General features: G+C 36.1%; 1 protein-coding gene across 7 annotated transcripts in view; it reads right to left on the bottom strand.

Annotated features, from left to right (window-relative positions):
* TAX1BP1 (Tax1 binding protein 1) overlaps positions 1–21884 on the bottom strand; it is a 55683-nt gene that overhangs the window by 3550 nt on the left and 30249 nt on the right. The window contains exons 6-16 of one of the 7 annotated variants that reach the window (XM_041466298.1): positions 19082–19230; positions 18854–18944; positions 17469–17654; positions 14074–14301; positions 12907–13053; positions 11600–11693; positions 10184–10302; positions 8923–9048; positions 7013–7084; positions 4404–4575; positions 3915–4060 (exon numbers count right to left, since the gene is read on the bottom strand). In XM_041466298.1, coding sequence (XP_041322232.1) covers positions 3915–4060; positions 4404–4575; positions 7013–7084; positions 8923–9048; positions 10184–10302; positions 11600–11693; positions 12907–13053; positions 14074–14301; positions 17469–17654; positions 18854–18944; positions 19082–19230 — 1530 coding nt within the window. Of the gene's footprint in view, positions 1–3914; positions 4061–4403; positions 4579–7012; positions 7085–8922; positions 9049–10183; positions 10303–11599; positions 11694–12906; positions 13054–14073; positions 14302–17468; positions 17655–18853; positions 18945–19081; positions 19231–21884 lie in introns of all 7 variants that reach the window. The other 6 variants (XM_041466297.1, XM_041466301.1, XM_041466300.1 and 3 more) reach the window with 6 other exon arrangements.

The following is a 21884-nucleotide window of genomic DNA, read 5'->3' as shown; positions in this document are numbered from 1 at the left end:
GAGCACTTTATGGAGGGAGGACAGATCATCAAGGTTCACATGGGTCTCATCTTAGTTCAGAGCCACTTACTGCCCAGTATCATCCAGCAACCCATTCTTTATTCTTATAAATAAGGTTACATGTGCTTTTCGACCTGGCATTTAAACACCCATCACTCTCCCCCAGGAAAAAGAACCATCCCTGCTCAAAAGACAAAATAATGTGGTTTTTGAAGCTGCTTTTCAGAGAGTATGACAACAATTACTGGGACACCAGGCCTCAGTGCCCCAGTGGTTCTTGCCTATGCTGTATGTTAAGCAAAGGCATCAGCTTACTTCAATACCACAAGGCTGAGTCATCCAAGTGGTTTTGATGAAAGCCCACATTCCATACTTTGAGAAAGAAACAGTTCAATCTGCCCTTTATGTAGATCCAAAGCCACCTTTCTTGCAGCTCAGACTGATGACCAGGGACAGGGACATGGCTGCACATTCTTAGTCCAAGAGCTCTACAGTGCCCTGCAGTGATGTAACACTGTGCGTACACAGTCTCAGGTCCTTAGGAAAAAACTGGTACCATGGACCCACAGGCTGGCACTGTGATCCTGAAGCAGAGCAAGTGCCAGGCCCCCTGAACTCAGAAATCTGAATAAGTATGTGAATGAATTATAAAAGATGTCTTTAACATCATGACTTAACTATTATCACTGGACTGTACCTTTGGCTCTTTAAAAAACTGCCACAATGAGTTCCACAGATTAAGTGAATCATAAAGGTAAATACAGTATTACACACTAAAGCTTGGTTAAAAAAAGGGGATTTGCCACTGGGGAAGAAGGGAAAGCCAGACATGTCAGAAGTAAGTGCAACTCGATTAGTTTTACTGAAACCAACCAATTCTGTCTCAAGTACTGCTTTCATAATTACAACTGTAAACAGTTCCAGGACTGTCAAAGAGAAATTAGAAAGCTGTGTGACACAGTACAAAACCCCATCCCCAAGTGCTACAGATCATTCTGACATGCAGAAGTAAGGAACTAATGCCCATCCTAGGCCCCAAAAAACACACAAACAGACACAGAGCTGACATGCAGTGCAGGTACACTGGGAAGAAGGGCACAAACATTTTATTCAGCTCTGCTGTGGGAGTAAGATCAAACTCACTCCTCTAGGCCTCTCAACCTTTCTGCAGTCTGCTCTTGTAAGAGACACCTGGACACCAACTGCTCTTTTCATGTCCTCCCCATGCAAAAGATAGTAATTGGCTGCCAGGGTCATTGTGGGGGTTTTTGCTAGATGAAAGGCCATTTTGGAGTTACCTGAAAAAATATCCTGACCTGGTGCTCAGTTGCCAAGAACTACATTCTCCATCCCCTACAAATTTACCATGACTAAAACATTGTTTAATAGTCTCAGGATAGTTATTCTGGGCTTGTTGCCAACTGTAATTAGGACTACATTTCTAAAACTCATATTTTAGTATTTTTTATATATATGTATGTATGTATGTTTTGTTTATGGATCTCTCCCTTACTGCTAGGAATTCTTTGCTCCCAACAATTCCATTTTGGCCAATTACAGGATCATGAGTAAATGGAAAGTTACTGTTGAGTAGAAGACAGCAGGAACTTGTGGCAAATCAGCCACTCCAAACAAAATCGCCACTGTGCACATGCTCAGCTGGCACTATTAACACAGACCAGTTTATTCCTCTCAAAAATCACAGTTTAATTGGCCTATGAGTTCCAAAAGTCAAAGCTACAAGAATCCTGGAAACTCTTCTCAGTCATACAAAACTGAAGGGTTTTTATGATAACCAAAGACATGGAAATGCCCATTTCTAAGGAAGGTTTGGGGGAAACCAAACTGGAACACAACAGCACAACTGAGGCATTTGAATATCTTGTGTTGTATTAGTTTAAAAAATTAAGGGTGCTGTAGTCACTTACACCTCTTCATGGCTGTTTTGGTAGTGGTTCACCTATGATGATGAACATGTCTACTTTATTTATCTAAGATAACAGATCTTTTAGCCATGAAGAGGTGGAAGTGACTACAACATCCTTAATTTCTTAAACTAATATAATGTGTAGTAACAGGAATGTGGACAGGAGGACAGCAGAAGTCCATACAATGGTAGAATTTTAAACAAGCAGCAAGCCTACCAGTCCTTTTCTTCTGGGAGGGAATCCTCCTCCAGCAAAAGACTCTGCATCCCACTGGTTGAAAAAATGCAGAGAACTACATCTTAAATATCTTATTTTAAAAAACAGCTCAAGAAATGGTAATCTCCTCATATTTATCATTTTGTATTTGCTGTTTCTTCTGCACAAATGATAGACTCTTCTTTATAATGAATTACCTACGTATGCGGAAGTTTTTGCTGATTATTTATTTACATCCTGCCTCAGAACTGTTTTATCTTTGGCATATTACTAAGTCTCCCAGAAAGATTCCTGCAGCTTCTCATTTCATAAATTTCTACACTATACATACAGTCTATTTGGGTGAGGAACGAGCAACTGATTCTCAACTGCAAATAAAAATAAAGACACAAGTTATTTGATTTAAAGGCACCTTTTCTCAAGCTGAACTTCATTTAAGCCTGTTATATTCCACCTCATTACAAAAATCCAAGCTGTGTCTGCAAACGAGCACAAGACTCTAGCACTGTTTCTCTTGGGTTTGCAAGAGGGCAAAGCATATAGATCAGAGAAAACACCCTGCTAATTAAACTGCAGCAGATGACTAAAGAAGAGAAGAGCTTGTCAGATGTAATAGCTACGTCAAGAATGATCAGATTAAATATGCAAAATGTGAAGTAAAGGTGGGGACAGCATTAAGCTCACATTTGAGATCTTGAACAGGCTGCAAAAGCTCTGACAGTTTCTCTAATTATTCACAGTAATGGACATTGGGAGCAAAAGGTAGGAGGGAGAAATACATTTTTCTCCATTATAGGTGCTGAGCACCAGGGCTAAAATCATGCCTGTCTGAACACTGATCAGTTTCTGCAAAGGTTAATAGCAATTAAATGTGGCAAACTAGACTAAATGAGAAACAGGTCATGATACCACTGTACTTGCAAAGAGCACAATACTTTGCAGAAAGGTATTTCTTGTTTAATATTTCTGAAGGTGCAAGAGTACTTGGAATAAGAAAGAGTAATAGGTCTGTTCCTGTTCAAATGAAGACATACAGACCAATTTATTACAGAAGCCATTTTTTTATACCAGAATGTGCAAGTTAACTGCACTATAAAGAAAAGCTCACCAGAAACTTGAAACATCCAAAGCCTAAAAAAAATAAAACTCAGTGCAAATGTATCTCTTTCAGTTCAATCAACTTTAGGCAACAGTCAATTAAGCTCTTTCAAATACATGCCCAATAGCAAGAAGCATTCAAAATGGAAATTAATAAATGCAGATTTGCAGAAGACAGAACGAAAGATTAACAGATTAGAATAATGTAGCTATTAGGACACCAATTTATAGTCAGCATTTAACTGCAAATACTGGTATTTGAATCACCTACATTTTTATTTGTTCTGTTCCACTTTAGTTCATATATTCCTATTATAAAATGAGAGAGATGTGGCTACATTTTGAGCTCTCATTCTACCACACAGGAGACAAAAATCATGGGCTGAGATTACCTGACTTTTTTTACTTCAGTCCTTAAAAAAAAAATTAAGAAGTTACTGCCCTAATACCAAAACAAGCTGTCAGTAACTCAAGAGATTAGGGAAACAAGTATATTCAATGGAGTTTTTCCCTTCACAGCAAGCAAAAGTATTTTTCAGGGAAAACAAAATCCAATTCCAAATTTACATAACAATAAATTTGGCTTATCAGATATGGAAAACCCAAGTGAAACTCTTGGTAACTCATCAGTAACCATACCAAAGAAAATAAACAACAAAAAAGGTAACTTGCATTGCTATCCTCAGGATCTTCTAAACCATCAGGCCGACTGAGATTGCGTGAAGGCTGGCTACACACTACATCATCCAGCTCCCAAAAGGAACTTCTAACAGGTGGTCTTTGGATCTCATCAGGATTAAAAGCGCCATCTGCTCCATCTGAAGAAAAATTAATTAGGACATCTTTGTTCAGTAGACTGTATTTTGAGATTACAGACATGCTACCTCACCTTTAAAATTTGACAGTTAAATACATTTTTGGTTTAGATAATATAAAACAATAGGAGAGAATCAGCTTCTTGCAAAGGTGTTTAAAACTTTGTTTACCTTACTAATTCCCACCATAAAATAAAGGCCCTTTACTGATGTCCATCATTCAGAAAAGGCTCTGTAAACCAGTCTGAAGACTGCTGGTACTTAACATGCATTAAATGAGGCATTGCTTTTGATGTTTTGAAACAGCAAGGGAGCAATTATATTGGGGGGTATGAAATTTATTTACCTCTTCTTTCCTGAATTGCATAAGGGTTTCCATATTGCAATACTGGTAGTCTACTTGGCACTGCAGGAACTGGTCCATTTTCCTCAGAATATGGGTTGCGAAAATGTAATGTCTGCTGTGAAGTCTGTCCTTCCATCATCCTTCCAGCTTGATCTCCTGGTGTCCTGCCAAGCTGCTAAATAATGCAAAGTTCAAAATGTAGTTAACCTATGGAGTCCTAGCAAAATATTTAAAATGTTTATGAAATATGTTTTTAGAAGAAAAAATCTGCTAACCTTCCTACTGTCTGTTCATTTTGACCTTATGCCAAGTATACCATAAATACCAAAAATAGTCAATGAAGAAAAGACAAAGAAGATATTTTAAAGAGATTTTTTTTCTTGGTTTGTTGCCAGTTTGTTCAAATTATATCAACAGAACTGCTATGTTTTTCAAGTGTCTGCATCCTTTTTGCAAGGAAGAAAAATTAGCCAAATCAGTAAAAATCTGCAGATTAACAATAACAACTAAAGATAATGTGCAGGGAGAATAAAAGTTTTTAAAAGTTAAAATTAAAAAGAAAACAATTGTGTTTTTCATATAATACCATACCATCCAAAAATGTAGCATTTTAGTACGTGGAGCACATCTTTGTACATACTTGACATAATTCTATATGAATTCATGAGTAGCAGACATTTAGTGAACTATTAAGTACATTGCACTGGATCCCTTCTGATATTTAACAGCAACATTTGAATCAGATCATTCTTTCAGAAATGATCAAACAGAACTCTTCAAAAAATTAATATACTTAAAATTCTAGGTTTCTGCACGTAAACCATACATATGATAGTAATTACAAACTATAAAGGGGTTTTATAACTTAGAAACCATTAAAACTCTAAGCCAGCATAGATTATAAAAGACACTAATTAAAGTGAATTCAGCATGGTCAATGCATCAGCTGTAATTTATTCCAATAAAAAAAATCTTTCTCATCCTTCTATTCAACAAAGTGAGTTAAGGGAGGGAGAGCAAAATGCCAAAATAGCAAAAGGCATATGTCATTTAAATTCAGAACCAAGCAAAAAATTCTCAGATATAAATATGAAAACAATAATTAAAAAATAGGGACTGTTAAGGGAGACATGCTTTCCAGTAATGTTCTTTCTGATTAGTATTTTCTTCTGGGTTCTCTGGGTTCATGTTTAATATTTGCTGACATGATGCTAATAAAACCCTCACAGACTGTGTGTCAAAGTGTGTCTTTTCGCCGAAGACTCTGAATTGAAACTTAAAACCAAAGCTTCAACTGCCATTTCAATTCCATAAGAATTAAAAGTCTGTTTGAAAAAGGAACAATTTAATATTTTTTTCTTGCAAACAGGTGAACTTCAGATCAACCTCTTGACCAGAAAAATGCAAAAACCAAGTACCAATAACTACTCTGAAAACAAAACACTACTCAAATGCAAAAAGACCTCATGAAATAGATGGCATCCGTCCTCTAGATACAGTATAAAACTATGCCAGAGTTACTTTAGATTTATAAACTAAAAGGAACATATGATTAAAACAGGTAAGATTAAAAAGCTAGGATTGCACATTTTAGTGAGTGTATAAAATCTAAGTAATTCATCTTTATTCAGTACAAAGCAGGAACAATAAATTAGCAATGAAATCAAGATTTTCCTTTTTAAAACCAATTTCTTCTGGAATACAGAAGCAGTTTAAAATTCGTACTTTAATTTTAGCATTACATACAATTGAAACAGAAAGCAGATCAACATGACTGTAAAAAGACAGTGCAAAAAAACCTTAGCAAGAAGTTGGATAGCTAGGGTAGAGACTGATTTAAAAAAACCCAAAAAAACAAAGGCTATCTAGGGATGTAAATAAAAAAATAAAACAGAAACAAAGTCATTTAGTAGGTTTGAAGAGACAGCAAATGCCCATTTTTAGAAAGCTATGCTTGGTTTATAAACAAACACTGATAATGAGTATAAATTGAAATGCTGTTTACTACTTCGCCATGCTTAACCTTTTAAATCATGGGTCCAGTCTAGAAAGGCACTTTGGTTCTTCTTTGTAATGTAAATATCTATAAATTTGGTAGACAAAGTTCCAAGCTTTTATAAGCTTCATACATTATTATTATTATTATGATTATTACAGTTGCTGCTCTTATGTGTGGTATTTAAAATTACTCCCTCCACCTAAACTAGCCTCACCAAAACTCAAACTTAAATTTGATTTCTTTTGAACTAGAAAAATATGACAGATTAAAAATTATATCCTTGGCTTAAAAAGAAGATAAATACCAACTACTTGACAATCTAGAATTTTACAAAAAAGCAGCTTAATCTGAAAGTTCAGTTTTGTTTCAGTTTATCAGTATTAAAATGACTGTTTTTACTAAGTATCTCCTCATACTGGAATTGTAAAGTAATCAAATGAAGTTTCAAAGAAAAATCCCAACTTTGCACAATACCATACAATACTACCTGAATGTAATAAAAACATATTATTATTTCACTTTTCAGTAAAATTTGGCTTTGATTAATTGCCAAATAATAGCTCAGAGGTACTTCTACATTACATTAGTATTTCAGAATGTGTGACAGTACCTTCTCACTGGTAAAGAGTTCCAACTGTGATGCCAGTTCCTTTATTCGTCTCTCTTTTTCTGCCAGCTGAATCTATATGAAAATAAGATTAAGATTCCTGTATTAGTGAATGGAAACTATTTCCCTGCATGTTACATCATGAAAACAAAGCTTCCTGATTAAGTTAACCTTTCACATAAAAACAGTTTTGTTTACTAGAGTTACATGCAACACAGTGTTACTATAAATCCCACCCAACAATTCTCACAAAGTTCTATCTGCTGGGTAACAGCAGTTAATCAGCAGCCTTTCCTTGCCAGTTTTCACCAAACAGTTGTGGAATGAGAAAATTCTATGTTAAAAACAAGGAGTTGTATCAGTGCCACCAATGGCAGGAGGGGCACCGCTGCCCAGACACAGCTGAAGGTTTGTAAGCCTCATGTCATTATTTCTGAAGAAATCTCTTGGCATTTCATATGTCCCACTACAGAACTTGAGAGAAGCTACCAAAAGCTACTCCTGCCTCAAAGACACTAAATTTGTTTCACGAACATCTACGTTGTGTCTCTACTGGGTGCTCTGGGAGGAGCATTACTGACACATTACACAACTCTTCCTGGCTTCAAAATGATGATTTAAATAATCTCTCCCCACAAATAACTATTTTATTTGTATTCTGGTTCCTTTAGAGACTCTTCACCTGTTTTTCTAATATCAAAGCTCAATGCTTGGCATAACTGCTTATCAATTTTTTTCAATTCTGAAATTCCTTCTCCTATTTTAGGTCAATGGAGCAAAATCTCCTGTCTGGGAAGAAAAGCTCACTTTTTCTGTACCACCTGCACCCTCCTTATATTATAGCAATTATAGCAATTTTTTAATTGCAGTCAAAATGCTTTCAAATCTTGGAAGCAATTATTTATTACACCTGCTGTTGAGAAGTTAAACTTACTTCACATTAAATTTTGCATGGCAACTGATCACTGCTAATTAGTAAAATAAACTGGAAAGAGTCATACATTTTATAAAATTGAAATTGGAGCTTTGGAAAGTGTCAGAAAAAGATGGCCTATGGAGTAGAGAACTAAACTGCAGAGTAATTTGACATTTTATAAAGAAAAAATGCTGCAATTATTAATAAAAAGGGGTTCCTAGTAGAACCAATAGAGTCACAGTTCAGTTTAATCATTTTTCATCACAATGGGCAAAAACAGACAACAGAGTCAACTGTATTATCACCATTAGACTGAGAACCAGCGGAAAAGCTGGTCTCATGAACATTTGTTGCTCTCATCTCATCCCTTTTGACCTAAAAAGCAAATTCAGCATAAGCATTACTATCACATAACCTCAAAGATTAAGGCCTCTTGTAAGCTAAAGCTGCCCATTATGCTTGACTTTCTAGAGTGATGAATGTGTTACACCACTCTACCAAGACTACAGCTGAAATTCTCCACATTAAATTCTTGCATGATTTTAAAAACAATGGATCACTCCTCCCTCTTTCTACTGACTTCACATAAAATGCATTAGACATTACTACACTGGTAATCCAATACAGAATATGAAGATTTTAGACAAACACACCAATCAATCTTCCTGTTAGTATTACAGTAAGCAGCGGGAAATTAGAAATCCCTTGCACTTTTTTTCCCTGTAATACAAGACTACATCATTTAGGGGTTTGTCTAAATCCACAGTATTAAAAGACTGATGGCCAGGTTATAGAAGATCTTAGCAGACCTCTCTTACTTTAAAAGAAACTTTACAAGACTGTATTGTTGCTTCTAGAGCAGAATTTGTATTAACAGCAAAAATGTATTTAGTGTGCTTTCCTTATTGAAGTTCTTCATTACTTGAACTATCAGAAACAAGCAGCCATGATAAGAAGAGGTAACCATTCATTGACATAAACAGAACCTGTAACTTACTTTATACTGATCCTCCATTGCTGCCAGGTGTAATTTTACACCCTCATTGATTTTCACTTGTTCTTTCCACTTCAGCTCCAGTTTAGCTAATTCATCAGCATAAACACTGCATTTCATCTTCTCATCCTAAAGTAGTTTATACCATGACATGAAATATTTACAGTCTTAAGAGATTTTCCCTCCCACCCCCAAAAATGTCACTCCATGCTTTTAAAACGAGACCATTTACAAATGGCTTCTACAAGCCTGACTCAAGACTCTGAAACAGTCAGGACCACAGAACACTGCATAAATTGTGTTCAATAGGCATTTCTTTCCTTGAGTTTTGAACAAGCTGATACTCCTCTTTAGTTTCACAGTTTCAAGTTTCTTTGTACCCTAATACTACTAACCATTATTATTCTTTCAAGTACCTCACTTCAATATAAAACCTTTCCCAAGTGACTTTTACAATCTAAGTATCTTTCATCCAGAAGGTCACAGGCAAAGCTTTCTTCAAAAATCACTACAGAATAAACATCCAGCAGAAACCAATGCAGGCTCTTCAGGGACAGGGTCATAAGCAAAATTACAGGACAGTTACTACATCCTGAAAAACTTACTAAAATAGAATAGTATCATTGTGATAAATGAAAGACACAAAATGAAGACAGACAAGACAACACTCAGAAGGAATTTCTTGAACTGTTCTGAATTTTTCACCAGTGCCACTGATGCAATACTCCATCATCATACACACATACAAACTGGTTAAATGAAAATCAAGTGCCAACTTTGGTTGAGACAACCAAATAAATGCCTTTCTGTATGACTGAGCCCAAGGCTGTTGGCAGCACCCACTCGGGTGTGAAAACACTGTAAAAGCCATGACAGGCAGATAGGGAAAAATTACTTTGCTTTGGACAGTGTACCAGATCAACACTGCCACACTTGTTCCAAACATCAGCTGTTTTACAGCAACCTGCTGTATTTGATTTATAAGAGCAATTACGCTTAATGTAAGAACAGAAAGTATTTAAAACCTTAAGCATGTGGACATTTGTTTTACTGTATCTTGGTTTTCCTTGTCTGGACCCTCTAAAACCATACATAGTCAAGAGCTGACTGAACAAAAATGTGTTTACTAATGTTAAGATTTCTACCATCATGGTATATCACACAAACAAGGAAGGCAACTCAGCTGGGTAGGCCTTGTGGTTTTTTAAGGCCTAGCACCTACATCTACTTTTTGTTCAGCTTTCCAAAGCAGCTGTTTACTTACTGCCAACATCTGCTTGCATTTCTTATACTTCTCTGCTTTCTCAGCAATCTCTTTATTCATCTCACGCACTTGCTCCTTTACCACGGATTCCGAAACTATGTCAGGTGAAATGGGGCTAACTGTGAACATTGAAGAAAAAAACAAGAACATGGATTTTTTTTCTTCCATAAAGTTCGTGTAAGAGAGATGACAGCCCAGATTTGAGAGTGCATCAAGACCAGAGTGCTCCATGTTATCCAAACCAGACACAATCAACATTATGTGCTCTGTACAATCAGCAACCATACTGGCACATCTGCTTTCAGCTCTCTCACGCCAAGACAAGATCAACATAAATACACACATATGTAGTACTTCCCAAGAAAGAAAATGAAGTAAACACCAAAATATGTATGCTATCATTCTAAATACTCTATTCTTACATAAAAACATGGAAGTACCTCGGCAAACTACTTCATCACACACTATCACTGAGTGTTGGGACTGTATGTTTTCAGAAATGCTTGAATTTACTTTAGACAGGAGGAAACTGATAGAAATTACAACCTTTGGTCTTTACAGACAACAAGAATCTGTTAGTTATAAAATAGCACAGAAAAAGCTAATCAGCATTTTTTGGCATTTATCAATTTAAACTGAAAAATAAAATCACAGAATGGTTTGGGCTGGAAGGGACCTTAAAGACCCTCTAGCTCCAGTCCCCCTGCCATGGGCAGGGACACCCTCCACTACACCAGGCTGCTCAGAGCCCCATCCAACCTGGCCTTAAACACTGCAAGGGATGGGGCATTCATAACCCCTTTGCAAAGCCTGTTCCAATGATTCACCAGCCTCAAAATGAAGGCTGTTCTTGTTTAGTTTTAACCTATTGCATATTGAAGTTTTAGAATATTATTTTTGCAATAACTTAATAGTTCATAATAATTATAAACATTTTCTAATAAACCACTACACCTATAATTAATGAAAATAGTCAGTAGACTTGACCTTGCCATCACATAATCAGAACTTTTCAGCAGATTGATTGTACAGCAGAATGTTACAGTGGATAGTCATAATAACATGACTGCAAAATTACTGTGGTATTATATTGAAAATTTGAGTAAGATTTTTTTTTTAATAAACTGTTTCTTAGCTTGACAAAATCATCTCTGTTAACCATGAAGCAGAAATTCAAGAGTTCAGTTCTACTGAACTGTATTAAAAATAGCAATTAAACTGATACAAGAACTTATTTATGATTGTTACCACTTGGTAAGAGACAAAATATTCAGCTGAATCTTCACATCTCTAATTAATGCTTTCATTAAACAGAACAAGTCCACCTACTTTATACTACAAATACTATTAGTGACTACTTCACATAGACAACACTTTCAGGCTTATAAAGGCAGACAAAATTTAAGCTGTTGATACCTGGAGATGCAGACAACTTTTTGTCTGTAAGGATGGCAGTAGCTGTCTCAATGTTAGATGCATCTGTCAGTTTCTGCTGATGGCCTGCAGTTTTCTTTGTGAAGAGAAATTTTGTTTTGGTACTTGATTAAATGAAAGCCAAAGAACAAAGTAATGTATCTTGCAAAATGTAAAATTTGCTCCAAAATTAGACAGAACCACTCATTTAAACAGTAGGTAATAATAAATATACAAAAACATTTAATTCTACTAAGACTGAAACTGCTTCAGACTATGACTTTTATCATCTTACTTGATGAAGGTCTTTTTCCATAGAAAGAATAATTTCTAAGCAAATTATTAGAAAAATCTCATTTTCTAGAGAACCAGTTACACTTAACTTCATAAACTTAAATCTAATACTCAATTAGAAAAACTGAGTCTGCATCAAAAATATCTGCTGGACTTTTGGAGCAAAGGCAATAAAATCTGGTGTTTGCTGCAAGATGTACAACATTGCCAAAGATAAGGGAGATTTTTAAGGAAAAGCCATAGAAGTTCTGATACAACACCTCATTCACCACCGACCTTCTGGATGAGAAGATGAGTTTTTTATGCAATGTTCTGCGGATAAGAGAAATACTTAAATCTGGTTTTCTTAAGAATTCATATTTGTGCATCTTGCCATTGTGCACAGGCCTCTTCCCTGTTTGAGCTCCTCTCCAACTCTTATTTTTACAAAATTCTGAAGAACTCTGCCCTCAAATCTGAAATTGGCTGACAAGTTCAGTTACTAGGTGGCCTAAGACTTACATCATCATTCAAAAAGATTCATTTATTTACAAAACAGATCTTGGAAGAGTGGTAAGATTACAAAATACATATGGAATACAGCTCCATACTGTGTTGTGGAGACTTCTTCCCCACTTGGCTTTTAAACCCTATTTCAAGTTCTCTATTTCCCCACTTTTGGGCTTGGGTTTTTTTGTTGGGCTTTTTTGTGGTGGTACTGGACAAAGGTAGTAATCATGGATTTTCCCAGCCTCAGTTTCAAAATTCTTTCTTGAACAATGTAATGCTTACAGGTTCATCTAAACTCTACTAGGCTTCTACAACAGCTACTATAAATTCTATGCTTGGTTTGGACAACTACCTATAGAGAATCACAGAAGTAATTTCACAACTAGGTTTGTGAAAGAAAATGGTGAAGTGTCATTGCTTACCACACATTTTAATCCTTTTAAAAAGCATTAGTTTTCACAGAAGGAAATTAAACTGTTTTTGAAATGTTACCAAAAAGCAAGTGCAATTTATCCCCTTCTACTTACTGCCTGTTCTGTAAACTTGTTTACTTGTTTTTGAAGTTTTTGACATTCTTTGAATTTCTCCTTGTAATGGTCAGCAGCCATCTGTAGACGAAGCTTCAGATCTTCAACTTCTCTGCGCAGTTCCTGTTCCACTGCGTTTGAAGCTTCCTTAAAAAAAAAAAAATAGAAATTGTTCTCCCTTTTGTTCAAATACCACTATTTACTAAAAAGTCTTTTTTCAATTAAAAAAGCATAATGCTCCATATAAGTACTGAAGCTCCTGATTCCTGATTGAGCCACTACACTGCTACACAAGCTACACGAACCACATCCAGCAACTAGACACAGGCCAGGCTCGGATACTTTCTGGCAACTTGAGGCATTCAGATGACTTGCTACTTCTTTCTTGACACATTTCAAAACACATTCTATACAACTGAAACTCTAAGGAAAAAAACATGCAATTCTTTGACATTTTAAATATAATAGTTCTTTCAAGTGTTGTAATATTACAGTACTATTTTAATTCTGTTCAGCTGAATATATTTTCTTCAAACAGTTACACCATTACAGTAATCCTAGTAGCAAATAAATTCAATACAGTTGCAGTCACTGAAGATCCGTGATAAAGCTAACTTTAATCAAAATGATGAAACATATATTAGCTCACTATACTTATATCCAAGACTAAGGTCAAGATGGTTTCCATTACATTTCCATTACAGTTTCCATTATGGTTTCCATTACTTTTTTATACTTGTAAGTACTTAAGGCAAATTAACTTTGATTACCAATATTGGAAGAACTTAGAAGAATTCAGACAGAATGAATCGATGACAAAAGAACATTACAAAACAACCCAAGTTTCTACTAATATATTTTCGTATTTGAATGAATATAATGCCACTGTGGCTCACTTTAACAGAATTAAGACAGAGAGAAGATTCAAAACAACATAGATACTGCATTATTCTGTGACAATAATGTGGGGAGAAGTAGATGTGAGTAAAAGCAGAAACCTCCTTTCTGACCAAACTTTCAAATCAGCTAACATGCACTTGATTTCACTTTGAATTTAAGATTGAATGCTGAAAGAAAATTTGATAATTATTTGCACTAATCATCCAGAAACCTATTTTATTCCCAGTAAAGCTTTTATAAATACAAACTTCAATACTAAAAGTTTACCTGCTCATTTTTCAGATTTTTGAGTTTCATGAGTTCAGCTAAAGCTTCAGCAAGTTGCTTTTTGAATTTTTCATTTTCCAGCCGTGCACTGTGAAGATCTGCCATCGTCTTGTCCCGCACATTTACTGCATCACTCAGCTCCTTTGACATGAGAACAGCTTCTTGTTTGCTAGCCTGAATCTGATCTTCAGCTTTCCGAAGCTGCTCTTTCAAAATACTTGCCTCATCCTAGGAAAGAGAAGAGATGGAAGAGAATTCATAATTTTTTAATTGAATGCTTAAATAAAGATTGGTATAGGGATTAGAAACATCTAAAAGAAAAAGCAACATTTTCCTGGTGGCTTTAGCAAAACTGTTAAATCAAGAAGTCAGTACACAAGTACTACTTTCCCCACTTGTCTTCTCTGCCAGCATTGATGTGCAAATTTATTTCACTGTGAAATAAAGGCAAAGTTTATTTTGTAGTGAAATAGTTTCACTATGAAATAGAAGTTTCAATTCTGGATTTTTGTTGGAATTTCAGCTTCAGTTGTAATTGTATGACCAAAAAAAAGTCTGCTTTCCACATCTCTGCTCTTATCACTGTAGGACTCCAGCATCAAAAGCAAAGTTCATCCCACAGAAACACACTGAAAGTATCAACAGAGAAGGAGGTTTTACAGTGCCTACAACTGGTTGATGTAAAACACTGTAAAGCAGCTTTGCGATGTTTTTCTCACAGCTCTATTTCCCAAGATCTTGCACAACAAGCTTTCCAGCAGGAAGAGAGAACAAATAGTAATGAAGAGCAAGCTGCAGCATGTAGCACTAAGCACACAGGGCAATCCAAGAGCCAACTGACCAAGCTGAACTACCAGCCTCTCACTCCTCCAAGAAGGCCAGACTTACAAAATATAATTTTAAAATTTTATTTCTTTTAAAAAAAGAAGCTACTATATAAAGTAGTCACTGCCTCTAGACTCCCTGATGGCATAATCATCTTATTCTTGAGTCCAGACATAAATTCAGCTATCTCTAGTCCATTTTTTTTTTAATTTCATATAAGTCCAGAGGAATACTAATACATTTTGTAACCATTTATGAAGATGGATAGACAAGTAAATGCCCTGAAGTCCTGTCTCCTAGCTATTTTTACAGCCCATGATACATTGGTAACATATTTCAGTAAATATCTGCAGTTTCACAGTGTGAGATAAAACTATTAATGATCCCACCAGAAACACCAACAGCAATTTAAGATTAATAAATGACATAAATATTTGGTCGCTTCAGTACTGACACATATCCACTCCCTTCAAAATAAAACACAGTAGTAATTCAACACATTCAGAAACAAAAAAGCAAGAAAGAGATTAAAACATGATGTAACTTAAAGCTAGACAGTATGCCCTTTTTAAACTCCATGTCCATTCTCAACAGCACTACTTTTCCACTTCAATATTATATTCATAACTCATATTACTTTAAAACAATTTCTAGTCTTTTGAGATCCAAGTTGCTTTGTGGTGAAAAGATTGGCAAGATAGACCAGAAAGATGCCTGCATAATCTGACTTTTCCATGCTGGCCTCAAAGGCTATGTCTAAACTGACTCTCTAATTTGGATCAAGAGCACATTTGTAAAGCAGAACTCCCAGTAAATTTCATTATTGCCTATCACACTGTAGATCAGAGAACAATCTCAGGGCACAGAAATTGCATTCCTTTTGGATGAAATGGAGGATGATGTACATCAGGAAAAAACACCTCATGGTTATTCTATCGTGGGTTTAGCCTGGCTGGATGCCAGATGCCCACCAAAGCCACTCCACAATTCCCCTCCCCAGTTGGATAAGGGGGAAAATATAACAGAAGGCTTCTGGGTTGTGATGAGGACACAGAGAGATCACTTAGCAATTAATGTCATGGGCAAAAACAGACTCAGCTTGGGGGGAAAATTAATCTAATTTATTACCAGTCAAATCAGAATAGGATAATGAGAAATAAAACCAAATCTTAACACACCCAGACCCCAACTCCTCTTTTCAAGTTCAACTTCATTCCCAAATTCTCTATCTCCTCTCTTCCAGCAGCACAGCCAGGATGGGGAATGGAGGTTGCAGTCAGTTCATCACATGTTGTCTTTGCTGCTCCTTCCTCCTCAGGGGGAGGACTCCTCACTCTCTTCCTCTGCTCCAGTGTAGGGGTCCCTCCCACGGGAAACACTCTTCTACAAACTTCTCCAACACATATCGCTCCCACGGGCTGCAGCTCTGCATGAACTGATCCAGTGTAGGATCCCATCCATGGGGTGCAGTCCTCCAGGAACAGAAAGCTCCAGCACAAGTCCCCTGTGGGGTCACAGGTCCTGCCAGCAAACCTGCTCCAACGCAGAGGCACAGCTTCCTTCAGGCGCATCCTCCTTCTCCAGCATGGGGTCCTCCACAGGCTGCAGGAGGCAGCTTCTCTCACCAGCGTCTTCACCATGGGCTGCTCCAACACCTGGAACCTTTTGCCCTCCTTCACTGACTCCGATGTCTGCAGAGTTCTGTCTCTCATGCGTTCACTCTTCTCTTCAGGTGCACTTTCACACAGAGAGTTTCCTCCTCTCCCATAGCCTTCTTTAATCTGTTATCCCAGAGTGCTACCATCATCACCCCCAGGCTCAGCCTTGGCCAGTGATGGGTCCATTGGCTCTGTCAGGCATTGGCTGGTATTGGCTCTCAGGGGAAGCTTCTGGCAGTGTCTCACAGAAGCCACTCAGCTACCAAAACCTACACAAAATCAGTATGGGCATCCATAGCACCCAACTAAAATTAAGTCTGAAGTAGCCCGACATGGACCACACACACCATAAATATGAGTTCTTCAGCAATTTCACTCTCCTGTTACACCACACTGCTTGCTAAATAACCACAGCGCTGCCACAGGGCACACTAAGGCACCTCTTCCTTCAAAACCCGACTGTCACTGCAGAGTTCTCAGTCAGCATTGTAGCTCAACAGCACATTCAACTAACAAGCCCTTCAGCAATCATTCCATAGCTCTTTTCTTCTCCATCATTCTCTACAGTCTCAACACAGCTACATTACAAACTTTCTCCTCAACCTCCTTTCATTTTTCATGAAGCTAAAAGCAATGCAGGAGCACACCACTTTTACTGAACTCAAAAATTACCTTTCCATGCACAGCTAATCTCAGTTCACCATGTGAGACCTCCACAAGCTCAGAAGGCGCAAAACTAGAACAGATCTCAATCTTTTCACCATTTTCTGCATCTACTGAGAATATCATAATCCTCATGCCTCTTAGCCTATACCCTGGTGATTTCTTCCACTTCTTCCTTTCTTTTATCAAGAACATACAACATTAGATATGTTTATTCAAATCAGGCCAATTATATTGAGTACTGCTTACCTTGTTTGACGAGGACTGCAAAATAGCTTTCTTCACATTTTCTTTTTCAGCTATTAATAGCTGTAATCTGCCAACCTCCTCTTTATAATACGATATCATGTTTTCTCTGTTTGCATCCAAATTCTTAAACGTCTGGATTTCTTTTACTAGTTTGGTGTTTTCTATTTCTGTATTCTTCAAGTGTATCTGCAATGATGCTAAAACATGTCAAACTTCTTCCACGTTAGAACTACTGTTCACCTATCTATTTATGTGCTCACTAAATTCTAATCTATTCTAACTTGAGGCAGATTAGAATTGGTAAAGAGAAAAATTAAATATTTGATATTATCACTGCCCTCTAGCCCAAAATTTCTGGCTAGAATTCTTTCAGCATGGTCACCTAACAACAGCTCCACTCTACAAGCTAGAGGTTAAAGCCCTAATTTCTCTCGACATCACATTAAGTTATTCAAGACTCACTCCTCTCTTCACAAATGATTGACAACTAAGGACAAGCAAAAGAGAAATGACTTGAAGAAAACTAAAGAGAAATTAAACTTCTATTAGCCCATAGTCATCTAAGCAAACAGGTCTACATCAAGGGTATTAATTTTCAATGGCAGCAAACTACTTCTAACAACTCTGCCTACAATAATGCAAAATAGCTCCTGCACTCAGGTGTTTTCCACTCAGACCAGAAGATGTGTGTTATTTACAGAAGTATTCCATGCTTATAAAAGATGCTTTGAGATTTTATAATCTAGGAACAGAAATAATTTTTTTAAATACACTTGATCTGTTTCACGCAACCTAAGGATTTCATTATTTTAGCATATAATGTTTTTTCTGCTTTGCGGGGAGGGAGGGTGGCAGTGTATTTTATTCTATATATGGGTGTCTCTCAATACCAGCAAAAGAAATCAGCCATGCTAGTAAAAACCAATGCAACAGAGAATCTACTAAAGCTTCTCAGAGTTATACGCAAGGCTCAAGAAGAGGGATCTAGAAAACAAAGTCTGGAGAGAGAATTTAAATGACTAAAGTATTTTAGTTATGAAAAAGTGTGTTAAAGATGATCAGTTACTGGGTGATGCACTGTATAACTGAAGAATTTTCTCACTAGAATCTATTATTTTTTGTTACTGTGTCTCAGCTTTAAGAAATTAGTGATTCAATCTCCTTCTTAGAAACCTTTTCATAGCATGGTTGAATTCAGATGCTGTTTTCCTCATTCATTTTTATACGAGAACATCTATAACTATCTTAAAGATATGTTTACAGAAGTTGCCCATTTCCTTTTTTTCCTTAACAAATTCAATTTATTAGACTTCTCCATAAAACCTTATTACCTTTACTTCAAACCACTTCATTCCAGTGTATACGGGTACATATAATAAAGTTACCTTATAAAGTTCCTTTTCATCCTTTTCTGTCTTTAACACACATTCAAGTTGCTCCTTCTCAAGCATCACTTTCTTCAGTTTGTCCTTCAGACTAAAACAATGAAGAATTAATGGTACAGTACTATTAATACAGAAAATCCATGCATATAATAAATATTGTTAGTTTAAAAAAACACCTTTGGGGAAAAAAAGTAAAATAAGGAAGGGAAGGAATACAAGACTAAGTACCTGTCTAACTCAGTTTCTTTTGCAATGGCTTTCTGAGTAACAGTCATGATATCTTCTTCAAGCTGGAGAACTTTTGAAGCAGCCTCATCATGCTTCTTCTTCAAGTCATTATTTTCCCTTTTAAAATGTTCTGATGCTTGAATATTTTCCTTTAAAATAAAAAATGCAAATAGATGCCATTTAAGAATGTGATTCTTCAGAAGTAAAACATGCTATTTGAATTAATGCCAAAATATGGCCATTAGATTTCTTCTCTTCCTTAAAATGTATAACTAGCCCATTTATAGTATACATAAATAAATATATATTGAATATTGCTACGCACAGTTCATATATTAATAAGGGGTCAATAAGGAGTTTGTTTGGGCACAAGCATTCAGTTACTCAGAGACTACCAAATACTTCAGAGTGCAGAATAAACACATTATTTCCTATCTTTTGCTATTTCCTTTAGGCAAACAAACCACTGACTGTCTAGCTTAGAAAAAAAGAACTTTTATTTCTCTTTGTATTTGCTTTTACTTAAAAAGAAGACCTTGCATTTTTCCAGATAGTTACACTACAGTAGCAAACCACAGTAAAGACATTGCAAGCAAAAGGAGAAACAAAACAAAACAAAATTCTGATTTAGAGCCGGTTACTACATGACATTCTCTTAGCTAGAACATACAGAACGTCCCACACAGCTCAAGGAAGCTCACGTAACCACTGTGGGATTTATGGAAGCTAAGACAGAGGATAATGACAATACCCAAAACAGACTCCTTTGTCAGAAAACTGACAAATACAAGATGGGAAACCATGGTCAAGTATTGCATTCGTCATCTAATTACAGTAATGTCCATATTGTTCTAAGGCAATGGACAGCTGAATGCCATCTCCACTGCAACAAAACAGTCATTTAAAGTCAAGTTATCTTAAATAAGCCTAAAAATGGGGGTTTCTTTCAATATAACTATTTTTCTTGGAAAAAATAAGTAACACTAAAGTAAATCACACATACTGAGATAATATGCCACCTTTTTTCTGATACTGAAGTATGATAAAGCTCAGCTTATTATTAACCACGACAGCGATACGAATCAAAATGTAAAACAAGGTCAAGACAGACTGACCAACATACCTAACTACAGCATGACTTAGGAGTGTTTGTGTAGCTACTAAGGTACAAGTTGTCTTTCTACTCTAGATTTGGAAGATTAAAGCACAACTTCATCTATTCATTTTTAAACAAAGCTCAATGCCCTGAAATAACAAGACTGTACTGTTACATCAAGAGAAACACATCAGCCAGACTTTACGAAGAACCCCTACTGACCAAATTCCAACCTAACAAACAATGTTTTAAGTACAATAAAATATAATGAGGACTGGTTGTAGTCATTAATTGTCAAGATACACTGTTCACAAGTATAATTAAGCCTCACTTTTACAAGCAACTAAACAGAAGTTTGAGCATTATGATTTTTTTTTTTTTTTTGGCGGGGGGGATGGGGTTGAGGGGTAAGTAGTATTGAACTGAGGAGTGGCAAATGTATCTGATGACTCACTCACTTGCTACACACTATACCAGCATGTAGACTTTAGTTTTTGTTATATATGCTACATAAAAGAAAAGGATTAATATATTACGACCGTTTAAACTCTGAATGGCTTTTTTATGTCTTAATATAAAGAAGAATTTCAAGGGATCATGAACGTGTCATCTTTTTTTTTAAAAAACAGCATTGGAAAAGATAACCCACAAGTTTCATAAGGTCTTTATTTTTTAAGAGCTATCAGTTTCTTGCAACCAAAAATACAAACCCTTGGTGTAACAAGGGCAGGATATTTTAATTAAAGTCAGTATTCCAAGTAAAACTTGCTACATAACCAGCAGCAACAACACACTCTATAACTGCTTGTCCTCCCCGAGTGCAGTAGAGACTAATTACTTGCCCCTGTTTTGAAAGCCTAGTATAGTAAAAAGTCTATTTCAATGCATATCTGTGTTTTCTCTAAACACCACTTTGGTATAACTGTTGTAACCCAAGTGCCTTCAAAAGAATTTAATCTGATACATTATATATACAAACTGTACAAACAGTTCAAACAGGCTGCCAAAGGTAACATATATTAAAAGGAATTAATAGCCTGAAAAAAATTCTCTCCACAAACAGCATTACAATTGATGCTGCTTTGCTAGTTATTCTAAAGGGACATGGTACTAAAATGTAAAAGTTCCATACTTAACAGATTCTCACCTAATAAACTTGTTTAGATACAACTAAAGCCTACAGTTTTTAAAGAAAAAAAAAAAAGGATTAATTTTTAGAGACGACTTGTTATTTTACTGAATTCTTAGTACTTCAATTTAGATGCAGCAATCCCTAGTCCCATACACTGGTTACAGTGGTTTGAGAGCCTGTAAAATTTAAAATGAGTGCTCTTAGACTATTTTACAGGTAAAGTCAACTGTGTTTAGAAGGAGTCTAAAGGGGAAGAATATAATAAGCACATCAAATAAATGTACAACCCCTCTTACAAAAGAGATAATTACTTTGTGTAGTCATTGCTTTAAATAATTTATCTTGTCTGGTACATCTACCAATATTACAATTTTCTTCCACCTTCTTAACAGAGGAATAAAAAAAGCACAGCAAGAGCATGAATCATTTTAATGAACTGGTTTAAAAACACTCAACAATTTTAATGTTATTTTTAATCCCATTACAAATGCAGCTCCCCCATCTCCCTCCCTAGAGTTGCAACAGCCATAAGGGTGGAAGTGGGAAGCAAACTGCACCACAAGGGTCAAGAGTAA

This window comes from Pyrgilauda ruficollis, unplaced genomic scaffold, assembly GCF_017590135.1.
Source record: "Pyrgilauda ruficollis isolate IOZ18807 unplaced genomic scaffold, ASM1759013v1 scaffold2, whole genome shotgun sequence".
Classification (NCBI taxonomy): Eukaryota; Metazoa; Chordata; class Aves; order Passeriformes; family Passeridae; genus Pyrgilauda; species Pyrgilauda ruficollis.
Note: the sequence above shows the minus strand (reverse complement) of the source record. Positions and strands in the feature narration are given on the sequence as shown.